This window comes from Calypte anna, chromosome 5A (assembly GCF_003957555.1).
Source record: "Calypte anna isolate BGI_N300 chromosome 5A, bCalAnn1_v1.p, whole genome shotgun sequence".
Classification (NCBI taxonomy): Eukaryota; Metazoa; Chordata; class Aves; order Apodiformes; family Trochilidae; genus Calypte; species Calypte anna.
In genome coordinates, this window is record NC_044251.1 from 36,919,196 (window position 1) to 36,937,301 (window position 18,106).

The following is an 18,106-nucleotide window of genomic DNA, read 5'->3' on the forward strand; positions in this document are numbered from 1 at the left end:
TACCTGTATGAGCTGCCTTATGCTAATGATATTATGGCTGTGCCACCTCACTACTTGTTGCTTTCCCCTGGGTGCCTTTGGTTTGTCACATCAGGCATGGTCTATTCACCTTCACTTCTAAGACCCTTCATCTTGCCAGTCTGTTGGAACTCTTCTACTATGCAGGGTGGTCCTACCTCCAAGAAGCCTGTAATACCTTTAGCAGCCACTCATTACATCTCCAAGTAAGTACCACCTGTTGTGGAAGAGGAGGTTTACACATGGTCACAAAGATACTAGAAAGTTGCCTCAAAACTTCCCTTCTTCGTGGGTGCCTTCAAAACATATCATTAAGGAGGAAGTTGTCTGTAAGATTAATAATTTCTCTTGTGCTGATCACTTGTGCTTTGCTGTCCAGAAACATGAGGAGGAGTCATAGAATCACAGAATTAGCTGGGTTGGAAGGGACCTCAGAGATCATCAAGTCCAACCCTTGATCCACTACTGCTGCAGTTCCCAGCCCATGGCACTGAGTGCCACATCCAGTCTCTTTTTAAATATCTCCAGGGATGGAGAATCCACTACTTCCCTGGGCAGCCCATTCCAATGGCTGATCACCCTCTCCATAAAGAAATTCTTTCTAATCTCCAACCTAAACCTCCCCTGGCACAACTTGAGACCGTGCCCTCTTGTCTTGCTGAGAGTTGCCTGGGAAAAGAGCCCAACTCCCCCCTGGCTCCAACCTCCTTTCAGGGAGTTGTAGAGAGTGATGAGGTCTCCCCTGAGCCTCCTCTTCTCCAGGCTGAACACCCCCAGCTCCCTCAGCCTCACCTCACAGGACTTCTGCTGGATCCCTTCACAGCCTCCTTGCTCTTCTCTGGACCTGCTCCAGCACCTCAATCTCCTTCCTGAGCTGAGGGGCCCAGAACTGGACACAGGACTCAAGCTGTGGCCTCGCCAGGGCTGAGTACAGGGGAAGAATCCCTTCCCTGGACCTTCTGGCCACACTGTTCCTGATCCAGGCCAGGATGCCATTGGCCTTCTTGGCTACCTGGGCACACTGCTGGCTCATGTTCAGCTTCCTGTCAGTCCAGACTCCCAGGTCCCTTTCTGCCTGGCTGCTCTCCAGTGTCCCCAGCCACTCTGTCCCCAGCCTTGCATTGGCCCACCACTTGTGTTCTGGCACGGCTGTAGACATAGAAACGGCGTGAATATGGCATTTTCACAGGCACCTGTGAATGCCTGGTGTGGTGGTGGCACTGGTGGTGGCAGATGCAGAAAGATGCATTCTCTGTCTCTGAATTTGAGGAAAAACACAGAGGTGGGAGGAGTGTGTGAGTTGCCCACATTTTAGCAGCTGGGCTGACACCCCTGGACACACTGTGGGTGATGCCATGTGCCCTGTGTCTTAGACCAAAACCAAGTTGTGGAGATCCATGCAGTGGGGAGGTCAGAGAAACCTGTCAGATCTTTGGCATCCCCAGGAACTCTGGTAGGAGCCAGAGGGCAGAAGCTGTGGAAGGTGTTAATTATAATTATTTCAGTAGAACAAGCCTCCTGTGGTGAGAATTAGTGATTTGGCAGCTGGACAAATGGTGCTTGGTGAGGGTGTGAAGGGCTCCAGCAGAGCACTAAAGCTCTGCCATCTTGGCTGGTGCTAGCAGAATGAGAAATCAATGAAAAAAACCCCATGTTTTAGCACTAGTATTCTGAGGAAAGCTGTCTGCAAGGCTTAGATTATTAATTATTATTTATGGATGTGTGTGAAGCTGGGGAGTTTGTGGCAGCAAGATACTCTGTATAAATTTGTCAGAAAGATCCAGGCATGGAGAAGTATGGATTAAGTTCTTACAGTGTCATGGCAACCAGCTCTACCCAGAGGAGGCATCCTAACAGTTAAGTTAAATAATTAGGAATAATATTGAGAAAAATGAAGAAAAACAGTTTAGGATGGTGTCAGGTAGGAGGCAGCTAAGTTTCTAAACATAAAAATAATGCTGTATCACTTCTGGAAGACTTCAGCAGAGGCTGAAAGGAGACATGAAGGGGAGGAAGAAACTGAGATAATTAATGAGATAGTGAAAAAAGCTGGTGTTGAGAACTTATTCAGATAATATGGAAAGTATTTAGACAAGCCCTTAGTTTTCTTGAAAATAGATTTTTATTGAAAATAACATATTTTGATGAAAAAGATTAATGTACAGGAGATTTTTTTTGTTATCTCCCAAGTAATATGTCCCTGTTTTTTGGATTCTCTCTTACTTTTCTCTTACTATGCTTTTCAGAACTGGAGGAAAAAGTCCTTCCCTTTGTTTTCTGCTGGAAATGTTTTTAAAAATGAGAGAAAATGTTATATTGTTTTTAGAAAAACTTTTCAAGGTGGTGGTGGAAAAAGTACAACACAGTAAAGAAATAGGACATTGGGTTTCTACTTTAACTTTGGAGGATCTTCTGTAACTGCAAATTCAGATTAGGGAAACCCACATGTGTTATTTTATCTTATTTTTGTCTGAACCTTACACTGATTCACTAGAAAACAAAACAAAACGAAACAAAAATCAAACAAAACAAAGCAGAAACAAACACCCTCCTCCCCAACAGCTAAATAATAAAATGGGAAATAATATTTTTTTAAAATAGTAAATGTCTTAATTTTATAAAATATTTCAATCTAATTTTTCTAGTGAAAAATAAAACATTGACAATTGAAGCAAATGACAGGTATTGATCAAATTTAAATATTTTCTCTTTCTTTGTAAAATGTAGTTATAAATGTCAAATATAAGGTGATGTAATTATTACTTGTAATTACTATTTTTTTGCTTTTATAATTAGTAACTCTGAACAGACATGAAGAAAATTAGTACAGCTTCCCAAAGGCCTTTTGCCCTGCCTTTGGGAAATTTCCCATCTAGATTCTCAAAGGAAAAAATAAACATACCTGTTTATTGCCAACATTAAGACTCACTAACATCAGCAGCTACTTTCCATTGACCTCAGTGAATTATGGATCACATCCTCTGGGAGAAATGAATTCAGATTAATATCATTAGGAACCAAAGCAGGTTAGCTTGCAAATTTTGTTCAAAGTGTTTTTATTTAGGTTAGGTAAATGTGTTTTAATGTTATGCTTACTAATATGTACTTGCAGGAATAAACACTTGCATAAAATGAGAAATATGTGAAAGATTGCCCCTCCCAAGCCATCAGCAGAGGAGATGAAGAGGCTCTGCTCCACAGATAATAAATCTGAATACCTAAAAAGATTAAAGGAAATATTTGCAATTTGATCAAACAAACTGTGGGGAATAAAATTAACTCTATGGGGATTGAGTTTGCAAAAACTGAATAGAAAATGTAAAGAAAACAGCTTTGCGAAGTCAACTACAATTAATAGTTCAGTCTAAAATTAATGTACTGTACTGCAGAGGCTTGGGAACAAGCAGGCTGGAAGGCCTGAAAAGATGTGCTGATAAATGGGTTGCTGAATTTCATTTTAATTGGGTTTGGAGATCTCATGCTTAAAACAGCTTCTTACAGAAGGAGGCAGTGGCAGGAACATCTGGATGTGGATGATACCTGCTGGTATAGTAGCACTACCTGGTTTAAGGTATTAATGCAGGTGAACCAAAAAAAAAAAAAAAAAAAAAGAAAATTCTGTAAAACTCCCCATTCAATGCAAAATCCCTGTTCTGTGTATAATTCCAGATGTCATTGTCCCTAACAAAGGAAAGCAATGGCAAACATGCCTAGGTATTTGTGCCTTTTAACAGCTGAGAAGCAACTGAGAATACTTCATGTAGTGGTAAAATAAGAGGGGGGAAAGACCTTGCTGTAGTTCCCTCAGCTGTCAGCATATGAACAAAAACATGGAAGGCTTCAAGGTCTCTTAAATTAACCTCTTGCATTTGGAGCTGATCTCCTGCTACTTGGATGAAGCTGATAGCTGTTAATATGGGTCATGCAGAGGGGTGGCACTGAGACTGCCAGGCTGCAGGGCTAACCAGGTATTTTAGAAAATGAGACTTAGTCTTGCTGCTAAAGAGTTAATAGATATGAGATGTCTCTTGAACATTATAAATGTTGGGTCACATGTTGACATTTTTATTCTGTCAAATCCCTCATTTATTTTCACTGGACTTTTAGTGTTGCCTTAGTCACTCCTGGATAAAATCCAGAAAAAGAACAGCTTTGCCTGCATTTGCCTTGCTCAGGAAAACAGTCAATCCTGCTTGTAGTACAAAGGTGATAAAATCTTCCCAATTATTGGGACCTAAGCTACGATGCTAGTGCAAGCCTAAAAAAATTAAGAAACAACTCAGTTTTGTCCGGATTTTTTTATTCTTTAACTTATAGTCATATCTAAGTGCAGCTTTTCTCCCTTTTACTGCAGGTGTTTTTTTCTGCTTGATATTGAAATTAAGGTTTCTGGTTTGCCTCATCAGTCCCACCACAGAAGTGGTTGTAAAAAGGGTGCATGAAATTCACAGTCAGCACATGCAAATTAATACATTAATACATTAACGTAGGCACAAAATAGCTTGCTATACCTATCCAATAATGGTTTCTAAATTAGCAGTTACCACTCGGGAAAGATATCTGCCTGTTATTGCAGATAATTCCTTGAAAATATCAGTGCAATGTTCAGTACCAGTCAAAAAAAAGGCAAATTGGATTGTTGGGCAAGTAATTGAAATTAATGTCACTGCACCACGCTGGGCTGTTCCACAACAAGATTTTGTAAGATTAAGAAGGGTGTCTAAGAGGTAATGAGGATGAAACATGGGATGACTTTCTCAGAAGGAGAGGTCAAATAGATGAGGGCTCTTTATGACTGAAAAAACCCAGTGGAGGAAGGCTTATGAAAATGATGAGTTGGTGAGGAAGATCAGTTGCTCACTTTTTCACAGTGGGAGCTGGGGAGACCAGAACAAAAGCTGTTGCAGCTGGGCTTGCAGAATACCACTACAAAATACTTTGCCACATGATGTTTTGGTGAGAAAAATGTAGATTGGATTTGTGAAATGTAGTGAAATGAGGCAACCAGGTGCCACTAATTCCCAGGGAGTGGCACCTGGTTGCCTCATTTCACTACAGTGAAAAGGAATTTGATGTTCTTGGTGGAGTTGTCTGATCGGTGCCTAAATACACGGGTCTGGATGCAGCACTTTAGAAAGCTCCTGGACTCTGGGTTTGTGCAAATCTGGAAGTAGTAGGCTAGGGCAGGAGATGCCCTGTGCATCCTCTTTCTTGCATCCTTGTTGTAAGAATTTGGAAAGGGCTGCAGTCATAGGAAGAATTTGGGCCTAGATGTGCACTTGGTGTGATGCTGTGTCAGTTCTGTTGCTGTACACATCTCACTGGGCCATATGCATCACGAGCGTCTTCCAGATGGCATCTGGAGCTTTACATCAAGAACACCATTGTCCCAAAGAGAGCAACTTTATTACAGCATCAAGAGAAGAATAAATGGGTTGTGGTAAAACATGACATTTTAAAATTGTATGAAATGACCAGCAAAAAGTCAAAGGAAAGTGATAAAAAGCACTCAATTATTCTACTCATATAGTCTCCAGACATCAATGTAATTTCGTTGACTTCAGTGAAATTAGTGTTAATGTAGGAATGGAAATGCAGAAAATCTAATTCCAGCTTCTTTTTCCTGGAATAGTGAGCAAGAAAACAGAGGGGTAATCAGATAGAAACAAGTGCTGATCAGAAGGAGCTGGAAAGAGAGGAGAACTCCAGGAGCTGCTGCCAGGAAATAAAGGCACTTTTCCAGTCCCACATAGTCATGGAGAGTTCAGCAGGAGAGGCTGAAATGACATGCCAGGCTTTTTTTGTTTGTTTTAGTTAGCCAGTGTATGCAATCTTTTGTTGTTCTGTTGAGTATCCTCAACTCCTTTTACCAGGACAGCCTCAGTGGATAATACTATTTCCAGCAATGTTGATATGGTTGATATTTTAGGAAAGTGAATGATGGAGATCTTTGGGACTGGTGGGAAGATGTGTAGTTATTGTGCTTGATACAGCATTTAGACAACTCTTGTTTCATCTGAAAATATATCTGCAACCTTTGGAGTACTGATGCTGCAGACCTGGAACCAAAATGGGGTTCCACCAATCTGTCAGGACTAGTGGGGCTGGGTGTAATCTGCCTACCTAAAGGGTTAATGGGTAACTCTGATTGCTAAATGCTAGAGGCCAACTTTTTTCCTCCTCCTTCCTCCCAGAAGGATGCAGTAGAGAGTAGCACACGATTTCACAGAGAATAAAAGTGGGAAACATGCTTAATTTTGCAGTTTGGTTTCACTTGGCTATCGACTGGTTTACAAGACAGGCACTGAGGAAGCTCTGAAGAAGCTGTCGGGCTCAGTGACAGCTCAGCATCTGCCACAGCTAAATCAATATTGTGATGAAGGACAGGTTCTCAAAGTGGATAATCAAAGCAGAGTAAAGTTAATTCATCTTGAAAGCCTTAAAAATACTAGTGTGAAGTTTTTTAGACAAAACCAGCATTATTCCAGCAAAATGGGAATTCCAGCCCTGAGCAGCAGTCTGCCTAAAAGGTGGGAGTGGGGAGCAGGCTTCATGTCAGTCACAGGCATGAGTGCTTTCAGAAAATGGAAAGCAGGCATAAAGGGGTTCACATTGGCCCAGCTTGCCATCACTGCTCTAGAAACTCATAGTTTGTGTTTTGTGGAAAATTGTCCATTATAATATAAATTCAGGGGTTGTGTAAAGACAAGGAACGTTCCATTTTTTCATAGGGTATTAAGACATTTTTTTTGCGTCAAAATTTTCTTCCATTGTTCAGGTTTCAAAGGTTTAAAATAAAAAAAAAAGACTGGAGAAAAAAGACATTTGGAAGAAATTCTTTATTGTGAGTGTGTAGAGACACTGGCACAGCTTGTTCAGGGAGACTGTGGCTGTCCCATCCATGGAAATGTTCAAGGCCAGGTTCATGGGATTTTGAGCAACTTGGTCTAGTGGGAGGGAGGTGTCCCTGCCCACGGCAGTGGGGCTGGAACTGGGTGATCTCTAAGGACCCTTCCAACCCAAACCTTTCTCTGATTCTATCATTTTAGCTTTTGAAAACCTGAAGCTTAATTATAACTATTTTTTCTTGGTTTTAGTGCAGACACTTCAGGGAATGCAAATTTAATTTGAACTTCAGGGAAGGCAAATTTAATTTGAGATAGACTGTCAGCATCACATACAAAGCTTTAGATACAAAATTTTGCTCAGCTCTTCCCAGGGTTGCTGAGTTTACAGGACTGAGAATTAGAGGGAAGGTGTTGCTGTAAATGGCTTAGATGAAACATTGCCATTCAGTTTAATGAAGCCAGTTATTTTGTCATTTGGCAAAGCAGAATGATTCTGAAAATAATAGGATGCAAACATCATCTACAAATACAAGTTGTTTTAGTGTTAACAGGTAAATGCTTTACTTTGTTCCTAAAAATGCGCTATAATTTAATACAGAAATCTATCAGTACACAGGGTCAATGAATTAAAAATCAGAATCAAGGAGGTAGAGATTAGAGAGCTGGGCTGATTCCAACGGGATGAGGTTCAACAAGGCCAAGTGCCGGGTCCTGCACTTTGGCCACAACAGCCCCATGCAGCGCTACAGGCTGGGGACAGAGTGGCTGGAGAGCAGCCAGGCAGAAAGGGACCTGGGAGTCTGGATTGACAGGAAGCTGAACATGAGCCAGCAGAGTGCCCAGGTGGCCAAGAAGGCCAATGGCATCCTGGCCTGTATCAAAAACAGCGTCACCAGCAGGTCCAGGGAGGTGATTCTTCCCCTGTATTCAGCGCTGGTTAGGCCACACCTCGAGTACTGTGTCCAGTTCTGGGCCCCTCAGTTTAAGAAGGATGTAGAGGTCCTGGAACAGGTCCAAAGGAGGGCAACCAGGCTGGTGAAGGGACTCGAGCACAGGCCCTATGAGGAGAGGCTGAGAGAGCTGGGGCTGTTCAGCCTGAAGAAGAGGAGGCTCAGGGGAGACCTCATTGCTGTCTACAACTACCTGAAAGGAGGCTGTAGCGAGGTGGGAACTGGACTCTTTTCACAGACGACCTTCAACAAGACAAGAGGACACAGTCTTAAGTTGTGCCAGGGGAGGTTTAGGTTGGATATTAGAAAGAATTTCTTCACGGAGCGGGTGATCAGGCTATGGAATGGACTGCCCGGTGAGGTGGTAGATTCTCCGTCCCTGGAGACATTTAAAAAAAGACTGGATGTGGCACTCAGTGCCATGGTCTAGCAACTGCTCCGGTGGGTCAAGGGTTGGACTAGATGATCTCTGAGGTCCCTTCCAACCCGGCTAATTCTATGATTCTATGATTGAATCTTTCTCCAACATATTAATGAAGATTTGAAGATTTGCATGAATTGAAAATCTCTGAGGTGTATCTGTGTGTGCATAGATGTATAAATAAGTACATTTGTGAGTATATAAAACACACCAACAGGCAGATTTGTGCAGTACAAACTTTTATACTAGCATATGCAAAAAAAAAAAGAAAAATCAAAACCAATCCTAAGAGCAAAAAGGTAGAAAAATCTTCTAGTGCAGTCCAGTACAATGAAGGTGTGTTTACAAATTTCCTATTATATTTTAACAAGGCAATTTAAGTGATGTTCCTCAGTGTGCAAGTGATGTTCTGGCATCCTGCCTCCAGCAACGTTGCCATCCTGGGTTAATGTTAATGTGACAAGAACTTGGTGTCCCACAAAAAAATTCTTTTAAAAAAGTACTAAAGAAAAAAAAAAAAAAACCACCAACCCAACAACAGAAAAAACCCTTTCAGCCCAAATCCAGCACCAAGCTGTCAGGTTGTTTCACAGGGTAATACTGACAGCTGCCAACTTTGCTCACAGAAACTTTTTTCTAAAGATGATTCCTTTGGTTTCTGTGCTTCCGTTGAATGGTGCTGCAGAGCTTTTGTGTCCTGGGCTTGTTACTGGTGACAGTTTTGACATGGTGAGGCACACAGTGGAAGGCACATGGGATGGTTTAGATCCACAAGTGTCAGTGCTGGGCAGTAATAACATTAAAGACAGCACTCAGGGAGAGCAGCTTCTCTATTTCTTTGATGGAGAAGGCAAGAGAAAGATTTATGTGATGAGTAGGTGATTGGTTGACAGACGAAATTCAGCTGTTTTTGAAATACTGAAGAGTTTTTCTTGGAGATGAGGCAGTGTTAAAGATAATACTCAAAATAGAGAAATTGATAAATAAGGGATGAAGCAAAGTGCTAGAGGTATAGGGTTACTGGAATTCTTGGTTAACATAGTTCTCCTAAATTTCAGTCATCTGTCTTTCTACTTTCCTTCTGCACTTGTAGTTCCTTTAGGGAGGTGATTGCATAATATTTAACATTTACCATTGCACAGGGCTTTATGCAGGGTGTAAAAAGCTAGATGTGCCATTTGGTAAGGAGAATGATAAAGCAATAAGATAAAGTACTATAAGACACGGTTTAGTTAATTTCACTAATTAATTATTCTCTGTGTTTATGTCATACCCTCCTTTTAAGTGGAAACCTCCCCCAGTATTAAGTATTCCTCCCCCAGTTGTCACCACCAAAGGCTGTGACCCATTACTCCCAGGCTCCAAATGTATGAAATTTGTAGAAAAAGCTGTAACACTCAGCCTCTTACTCCAGAGCAATTAGGGGGAATGTTTCTGGTATTAAGGCCCCTTCTCTACAAGATGTGGGCTTTTCAGGCAGAGTGAGGTTTTGCCACTGAGTTAACACAGGGTAATGCTGCCAGTTGTGGTGTAATTGCAGCCATTTATCAGGCTGTGCCTTCCCATATGATGCTTAACACCCCTGAATAATGTGCTGAGGGAGAAGCAGACTTTGGCAGACCCAAAACATGGAAAGCTTTCCAGATGGAGGAAAAAGCAGGAAATTCCATCCAAATGTCAAGAGGAGACTGCTGAACCTGTGCAAGGCTGTATTTCTGAGGGCTTGCACCATTTCTCAGGTGAATGAACAAAGTAATCAAGTAACACAGGGTGGCACTATGGTTGGGGATGTTGAGCAGGGAGGTGTTTTGTGATTTCAAGCTGCTTAGCATCTGCATCATCAGACCCAGGAAGCCCTTAGACTTTCATCCTTGGGGTAAATATGTAATTTTGTGTTTTTGAGTAACCTTAGCAAACTTAGTCAGTAACTTCCTCAGGTCTAGAAGCTGAAGAAGGTGATAACCATGAACAATGGCAGCCTTAAAGACTGTCTTGGTAAAGCTTGGTACTGAGGTTTTGCAGTATCAATTTGGCCTGTCTTAGGTTGCATTTGTGTGTGAATTGTTGCTAGTCAGCTCATTACATTTGCACGGTGGAGAAGCGTTAGAGCTTTAGAGAAAATATTTTCTGTTAGCTAAGTGCTCTCTTGAAGAAAAAGTTCCTGGTTTCACCATTTAAAAATGAGTGACTGTACTAATGCAGTTAAAAGCCCTTAATTTTATAAGGAATTTTGCATAAAGTATGCAAGTTGCCTCACTGCCCCCAAAGCAGCTTTTCCACTCTGCTCTGCAAAAAGTGTCGCCTGGAAAGGGACTAACAATGAGTAGAGTTCCTACGGTTTACTACTGATAATCCACTTAATTATGTGCTTACTTAGTTCTCATCAAACAAATACCCCATCATTGAACAACCCCATCCCTGTGAACAGGGATTTTTCAGATTTATCTTTATCCTCTCCATCTCTTTAGTTAGTTAGTTTTCATTACTATAGTACCAAGAAGGTGTTGGGTCAAGAAACAAGGGGTAGGTATCAGCTGGGCATGATGTGACTGTAGCATGGGATAAAGGAGTGCATGGAGGGCAACCATCTTCTGGAGTTGGCAATATGGATGGACACTGGATGCAGTGTGGGATACAGGCTGGGGGGATGATGGATTCCAGCTGGCCAAGGTGTGCCTTTGCCTAGACCATTTTGTCCAGCTCCCTCCTGATTTCAGCAGTCACATGAGTGTGATTGGACAAAAGAGAGGTTTGGATTCTTTTTTATTTGGTGTACTTTTGGAAGTAAACTGTGAAAGCTGGTATGCTCTGGTGTTGATACCTCCTCCTTGTAAGTGGGGAGCAAATTATATATTGGACACTGATTGAACACTGACTGGTGTCAATGTTGCTGGAACAGAGGAGTGGTTTTAGCAGCACAATTTTTACTAGGGCCAGGGATTCAAAATTAAAATGGGCCTTTTGGAGCCCTTTAAGGCTTCTGTGCTGTTTTGGTGCTGTCACTGTCAGGAGCATCACCACAGGGTGGAGGTAGGAGGCTGTGGGGAAGGACTGGGAAGGCATTGAAAATGTTCCAGAAGACAATGATAAGGGATTGGGCTTAAAAGGATTCTTTTCTTCCAAGTAATACACTTTGTTGAACAATGCTGATGGATTTGTAGGAATCTGTTCATTGTGGCAGTGGCAGCTTGGTGAGGCTGTTGGGCTCAGGAGCTGGACCCCGAGCTGTGCTGTCAAGAGTCTCATTGGGGAGTGCTTTATATCAAATTATATCTTGTGTCAAGATCCTGAGGTTTGTATGAGATAACTCATAAGTGAGCTTTAAAAATATCAATCTAATAAGCTTACAGAAATCCAAAAAGTCACTGAAGAAGCTGCAGCTAGCCTCAGCATGCAGAAATGAATAAATATATTCTTCCAGGATCAGGGCATCATCTTCTTCTTTACAGTTACAGTTGAAAGGTATATTCTATATGCTCAGATGAATAATACTCTAGCATAGAGCAGATCATTGGGAAAATTAGATCTCTCAATCAAGCCTTCAGTTCGTAAAGGCTGATGTTCCTATATGGATGTATTTAGCATACAGTGAGGATAATAAGAGATCTGAAATGCTTTGGGGTAATTTAGGTAAGTCTGAGTATTTTTCCTTTTTTTTTTTTTTAGATAATTCCTTGTTTTTAAACAGGCATAAAGTTTTATGTAACACCATTGCTAAGCCATTCAAAACTGTTTTGCATATGTACAAATATGATGCATGTTTTATATCTAAAAATGCATAGCATTTAGATCCTTATACATCATTTAGGGGACCTTTTTCAACAATGAAGACTGAAAATAGAAACTAAAACAACAGTTGAACTACCTACCTCACCTTTAGGACTGAGAAAAAGTATTTCAGCATCATTCTGTGAAGACAACATCTATGAAATCTAGTGAAGACTGTTCCAAATTTATACACAGAGGACAATTAATTGAATAAGTGGTACATGACTGTAGAAACATAACAGGAAGTGACTGGTAAAATACAGAGGGCATTACAGAGAAAAATACAGTTTGAGCTAACTAGTTATTTCAAGTAACTGGGTAAAGTGAATTCAGCTTCTGTAGCATCATCCCATTTCTTGTAAATGGAGAGACAAATTAAAAGTATTGAAGTGTATGTGTACCTTCAGAGATTTCTTTAAAGATTGTTTATATCCTCCTAACTGTCAAGAAAACCACAGTATTTTATTTCCTTCAGAACCTTTTGCAAATGATCTTTACTGCCAGTTCCCCTTGCCAAAAATAATTAAAATACAGCAAAAGTGAAATGCCTTCACCAGCACTCCTCTGTCTTTGTCTTTTTAAAGGTGAGGGGTAAGGCTCACACTTGGCACTTCAGCATTTCCTCATTATATGGGGATGCTCTGAGAAATCTTTTTTGGCTAATTACAGGCTCCTTCATGGACAGTCTTGAAGCTCTAAAGGCTGAGAAAGGCCAGAGCAGCATCAGATGCTCAGCAGGGAGTCCATGTGCTGCACCTGTGTCTCTCTGCACAGGGGATCCAAGAGGCTCTGGAGGTTGTCAGCTCCCTGAGCTGAGATATCTCTGCTGAATAAGAAGCTGATCCAGCTCACATCTCTGGGCTGTCCCATCTCTGCTGTATTTCCAGCTGATGCAATTATCCAGCTTTAAGTTGGGCAGGCAAGAGCAAAGGCAGGAGACCTTTATTTTTAAGGCGGACTAACCTCTTCTCATCTGAAAACGTTTTTTAATTCTATCATATGGAGAACAGGGATGGAGAGCTGGTTTACAGAGAGAGGTGGATTTTCCATGCCAAACTGTGAAAAATATGCTCTTTCCCAAAAACCAATGGATCAGTCCCAGCAGCTCCCAGTGTTGGCATAGGGAAGCAACCCAAGCAAGAGTCTTTGAGGCACAGCTTCAAAGCCATGAAGATCTAAGTAGGTTCCTTCTAAATGTTTGCCAAGAGACCCACATACAGTGACCTATAAGAAAACTGGAATATTTAGATGGACTCAACGTGTGTATTTACCATTTCCAACAGGAGGCAAAGGAAGGTTTTGATTTCCAACAGAGGGATAATGCTGGTTTTGTCTGTGCAGACTCTCCAGAGTGTGGTCTTGTGAATTCTGGCTTAGTGTGGTACTGCTTGGTAATTTTGCAGGTTTAATCCAATAATTTATTCTAGTCTTAGTTTCTTGAACAAACATACTGTTTTTAAGTACAAATTTCCAGGACTCTATATGAAGAGCCAGAACTTATATTTTTCTTCTGACTGTATTGGCTACAAACTGTCTCTACCGAAGTCATTTTTGTTGCAGAGGATGTAATGTGTGCCATGTGCTCCAGACAAGCTGTTAGCATATTGCATTCTTAGCTGTTTTCAACCTGGTAGGTGACAGAGTTGAGTCTTTTTTTTCCCCACCTTTCAGGGCACTGAGTCACATTTCTAGTCAGGCTGTGTCTTCTGTGTAGGTTTGTGTAGCCAGCTGGGTTGCGTGCACTGACTTTGCACGTACATTCTAGCTGTAGTTACTGCCTTGCATAAATTTTACTCCTGCAGAAAGACAGGGTTGTGGGGACAGGTGTGACTTCTCCTTGAGTTTATAGTCACAGTCGTTTTTGACTGACATCAAAAGGCAAGACAACAGAGATTCTGTATTCACATGTCTGATGAGTTGAGTTCATGATAAACCTGAGAATCATAGAATGTCAGGCTGGAAGGGACCTTCAGGATCATTCTTCTAATATTATTGTTCATATGAGACATCTCTGCACCCTGTCAAGCTGAGACTTAAAACTTTCTGAAGTGGGGGATCTACCACTTCCCCTGAGAGACCATTCCAATGTCTGACTGTCCTCAGTGTGAAAATTTTTCCTCTTGTGTTCAAACAGAATCTGTATCTGTTCTTCAGAAGGATGAGGGATGTTGCATTTGGAAGAAAGACACTTCATCATGTTTGTCCTAACACCAAACCCAAAAGAGTGGTGAAGGATGAAAAAAAGAAAGAAAAAAAGTAAAACTTTTTTATAATCCACATATTCTTGTACTCTGTTGATGTAGAATCACAGAATCATCTAGGTTGGAAGAGACCTTTAAGATTGAGTCCAGCTGTAAACTTAAAACTGACAAATCTAGCACTAAACCATGTCCCTAGGCACCACATCTACACATCTTTTAAATACCTCCAGGGATGGTGACTCAACCACTTCCCTGGGCAGCCTGTTCCTATGCTTAATAAGCTTTTTTGTTGAAGAAATGTATATCTGAAGAGGTAGAGAGGTAAAAAAAGAAAAACTTTTGGTAGCTAGCAAATAGGGTACAGCTATCATTAAAACAAGGGAAAAAAACCTACCCTTTCAAAGAGCTTTATTTCTGGACATCACATAGTATTAATCCACTGTGTTTTTGGAAGCTGAAAACTCCTGTTCATCTTTGCTACCTATGATGTGACCTTGTTTGTTATGTTTGGATTGAGACGAAAAATCCCGAGACTTCAGTGAAAGAATGAGCCTCATATTTTTAACAAACTTCAAACTTCTTATTTTTACATCATAATAATGGATATAGTGAAAAGGCAGTGAGAAATGGAAGCACAGTTTTTCTGTTAGACAGATTTTAGGAAAGCACCATGTTTCTTTAAAAATGCCACCTCTCGAATAGGGCTGATAAATAGCAGTAAATGAGTATGAAACAAAGTGAGTTTTCTCAAATGAGGTAGAAATGGGAAGGCATTATGCACTGAGAGATGGAAGGCATTTTTCCTTTCACAGTGGGTTATTTCTTGCCATTTGTAGGCTGTGGTTGTTTTTCAAAAAAGCAATATGGAAATGTGTAGCTGTATTCTGCTATAAAGTACCTCTGAGCAAAGATTATTACAAATGACAGGCACATTTCTGTGTATTTGAAAATGTCAAGAGTGTAAGGAAAGTGCTGCACACTGGTGTTATGATACATCACAATAATTCCCCTTTCTGCAAAATCTGTAATGTCTAATGGAGGAATGTCATTTTGGGCTTCCTTGCAAGGGTAATTACATTGTGACTCAATAAGGCACCTTAAACTCACTTGACTTTAAGAGCATCTTTCAGTCCACCACTATCCAAAACAGCACTAGCAAAGCTGTGCCTTTAAGTTTTGTTTAAATACTTTGCTGAATTTAGGCTTGCAAAATTAACTCTTCTCCATCCAATAGTGTCCACTGAATTGCACTTGTAACAGTATCCTAACACTGATGCCTTTTGAGTGGGAAAGGCCTACTTAAAACTTGTAGTTTTCTAAAACATGGCACATCATTCTTTGGTGTTGCACAACTCAGATGCCTTGACAGGAATGATGGCATGGTTGGAAAAGGGAGAATTAAAACAAGAGAAGGTAACTCTGGGAGTAGGTTTAGGGTAGAGAAGACAGGTACTCTGTCTTCCTTCTGCCCTATAGATATATCCACAGCAATGAGATAATCTTAGGTTCATTAAGCCATGATTTTATTATTAGTGACTGACATCTAGAGTTGTCATGACATACCCAAATAATCTGCTGGGGGTAGGCATAAAACTAGTTTGTGAAATGCCACTCTGAATCTTTTTTTTGTGTGTGTGCACACCTTGGGCTTTGACAAGGGGCCCAGTTTGTACAGATGTCTCCTTACCAGGCTTCACAGGTTTCTTTCTTCTCAGCTTTATTTCATCTTTGAGACTGAGGCCATTCTCTACTCACAACACATGCCATCTGAGCTCGTCTTACAGGAGATCCATGTGATTCTTTGGATAGTACTTTCAAGGTTTACTGGCAGGCTGAAGCTACATTTGAAAATTAATTTGGATTAGTGAAGGTTATAGAGCTAAAATACAATGGCTGCTTTTAAATAATTCCATGTGTGGACACTATCTTTATGACTGATTTTGTAAGTTACTGCAGACAGAGTGGTTGTATGACCTGTATGGGTAAATTGTACAAATAACTCTGGACATATATGATTGTGTGTGTGCATAAATAGAAGTTTTGGGGTTTTTACATATGCATTTGCAGTAATATGTAACCTTTAATAAAATTCTTCCAAGTTATGCTTGAATTGCAAGTAGTATTTACTGAGGCATATATATTTATTTTTAATTACCTTTGTGTTTTTTTCAGCTCTTCTTTATGCAACTATTTTTGGAAATGTCACCACCATTTTCCAGCAGATGTATGCCAACACCAACCGATACCACGAGATGCTGAACAACGTGAGGGATTTCCTAAAGTTATATCAAGTCCCAAAAGGCCTTAGTGAAAGAGTCATGGATTATATTGTCTCAACCTGGTCCATGTCTAAAGGAATTGACACAGAGAAGGTATGAGTGCATGAGATAATACTTTAGATAGCAAGAGCTTGTGTCCATTGTGTGCTTTCTTAGAGACGAGAATGTATAACAGCATATAACTTACTAAGAAATTCTTAACTGCATGATACTCTATTATTCTGTTAGTGTTTGTATCCACTGGATGTTTTCTTTTTAAAACTTTTGCTTCTTTGGAATTATGTCTGTATTTTTCATTGTATGCAATATTTTCTGTTTTCCAGTCTTAGTTTTCCTAAAGACTAAAGAATATTAATATACTTAACTATTGAAATCAAAGGGAAATTGGTCTTCAAATTAGTCTGGGAACACAGTTTGGTGTCTAACCTGCATCAGTATTATTCTAAAAAGTATTGGCATCTGTGAGTTGCAGTGAAATGAGTTTGACTGGCTTGGAGCTTTTGCTGATGCCCAGGACATTGACATATTCATTAGCATAATTAGTATTAGCATTTCATGGCAGTAGAGATTGATCTACTTGAGCTCTCATCTAGAGATAAAGGTCTTTGGTAGGGAGAAAATGTGGCACTGCTGGTAGAAATCCTATAGGACTTGTGTCCTCAGAAAGGATATGTCATTTAGTTTTCTTAAAAATCTGGTTAAAGAAGGAGGTCCTCATCAGAGAGCGATTATGTGCCAACACAGACCAAGTGATGTGTCCTAAGGGCCTTTCTTTCTTCATCTATGAAGTGAGTCTGTCTAGCCCTGTCTAGCCTTGGATATTTTGGAGAGCTGAAGTCAGATAGAAGGGTTTCCAGCTGCAACATGTTGAATACAAGCAAGCTAGAACAGTTTTAGGTATAGATTTTTGGTGAGTGGAGGTCGGTGATGCTTCTGTGAACTTCCGCTGAAACTGAGCATGGAAGCTTCCATGAATATTGCCTTCCTGAGAATATAAAAGCAAGAGTTTGAGGGAGAGAAAGGAAGTGTCATGGAAGATTAGTATCCTAAAACATTTGGTTCTTGCAGAGCTTTGGAGTTCCTCTTGCTTCAGCTAAATCTGTTGCGTAACATGGCATGGTGATGCAGCTTGTTCAGATATGCCAGATTATGCCAGCAGTTATTTTACTGATCATCTGCTGTGAAATTTGCTTTACCATCACAAGTACAACTATTTTAGTTAATAAGGATTTTGATTTCTTTGATTCTTGTGCTTCAGTATGTCACATTGTTTAATATGTTAACTTCTTGTACCCTGGCTTCCCAATGCTGATTCATACAGTTTTAAAAGTGAGCTGTATTGAAAACCACTGTAAGAGCATTCAGTCCTATTGTGTCAACTCAAAACCATGTGAAAATTCAACTTTCATTTGCATTTCTCTCATTGAAGTTAAGCCAGAATCTTGCATTATTCCACAACAGTTTCATTAGATTTTAATGACGCTTTGCAGTTAATTAGGAGAACCTATGCTTTAATTACTGAAATTTCCTTCCATTGTTTCCGCATGTCCGGTTTTATAGATTATAAAAATGCAGTTAGAGCCATAATCTTTGATTCATGGTAAGCAGTGTTCTCTGGTCT

At 40.4% G+C, this 18,106-nt stretch overlaps 1 protein-coding gene across 1 annotated transcript in view; it reads left to right on the top strand.

Moving 5' to 3' along the window:
* KCNH5 (potassium voltage-gated channel subfamily H member 5) overlaps window positions 1–18,106 on the top strand; it is a 157,086-nt gene that overhangs the window by 90,843 nt on the left and 48,137 nt on the right. The window contains exon 8 of the mRNA XM_008501043.1: window positions 16,379–16,578. Within this exon, the coding sequence (XP_008499265.1) occupies window positions 16,379–16,578 (200 nt within the window). The remainder of the gene's footprint in view (window positions 1–16,378; window positions 16,579–18,106) is intronic.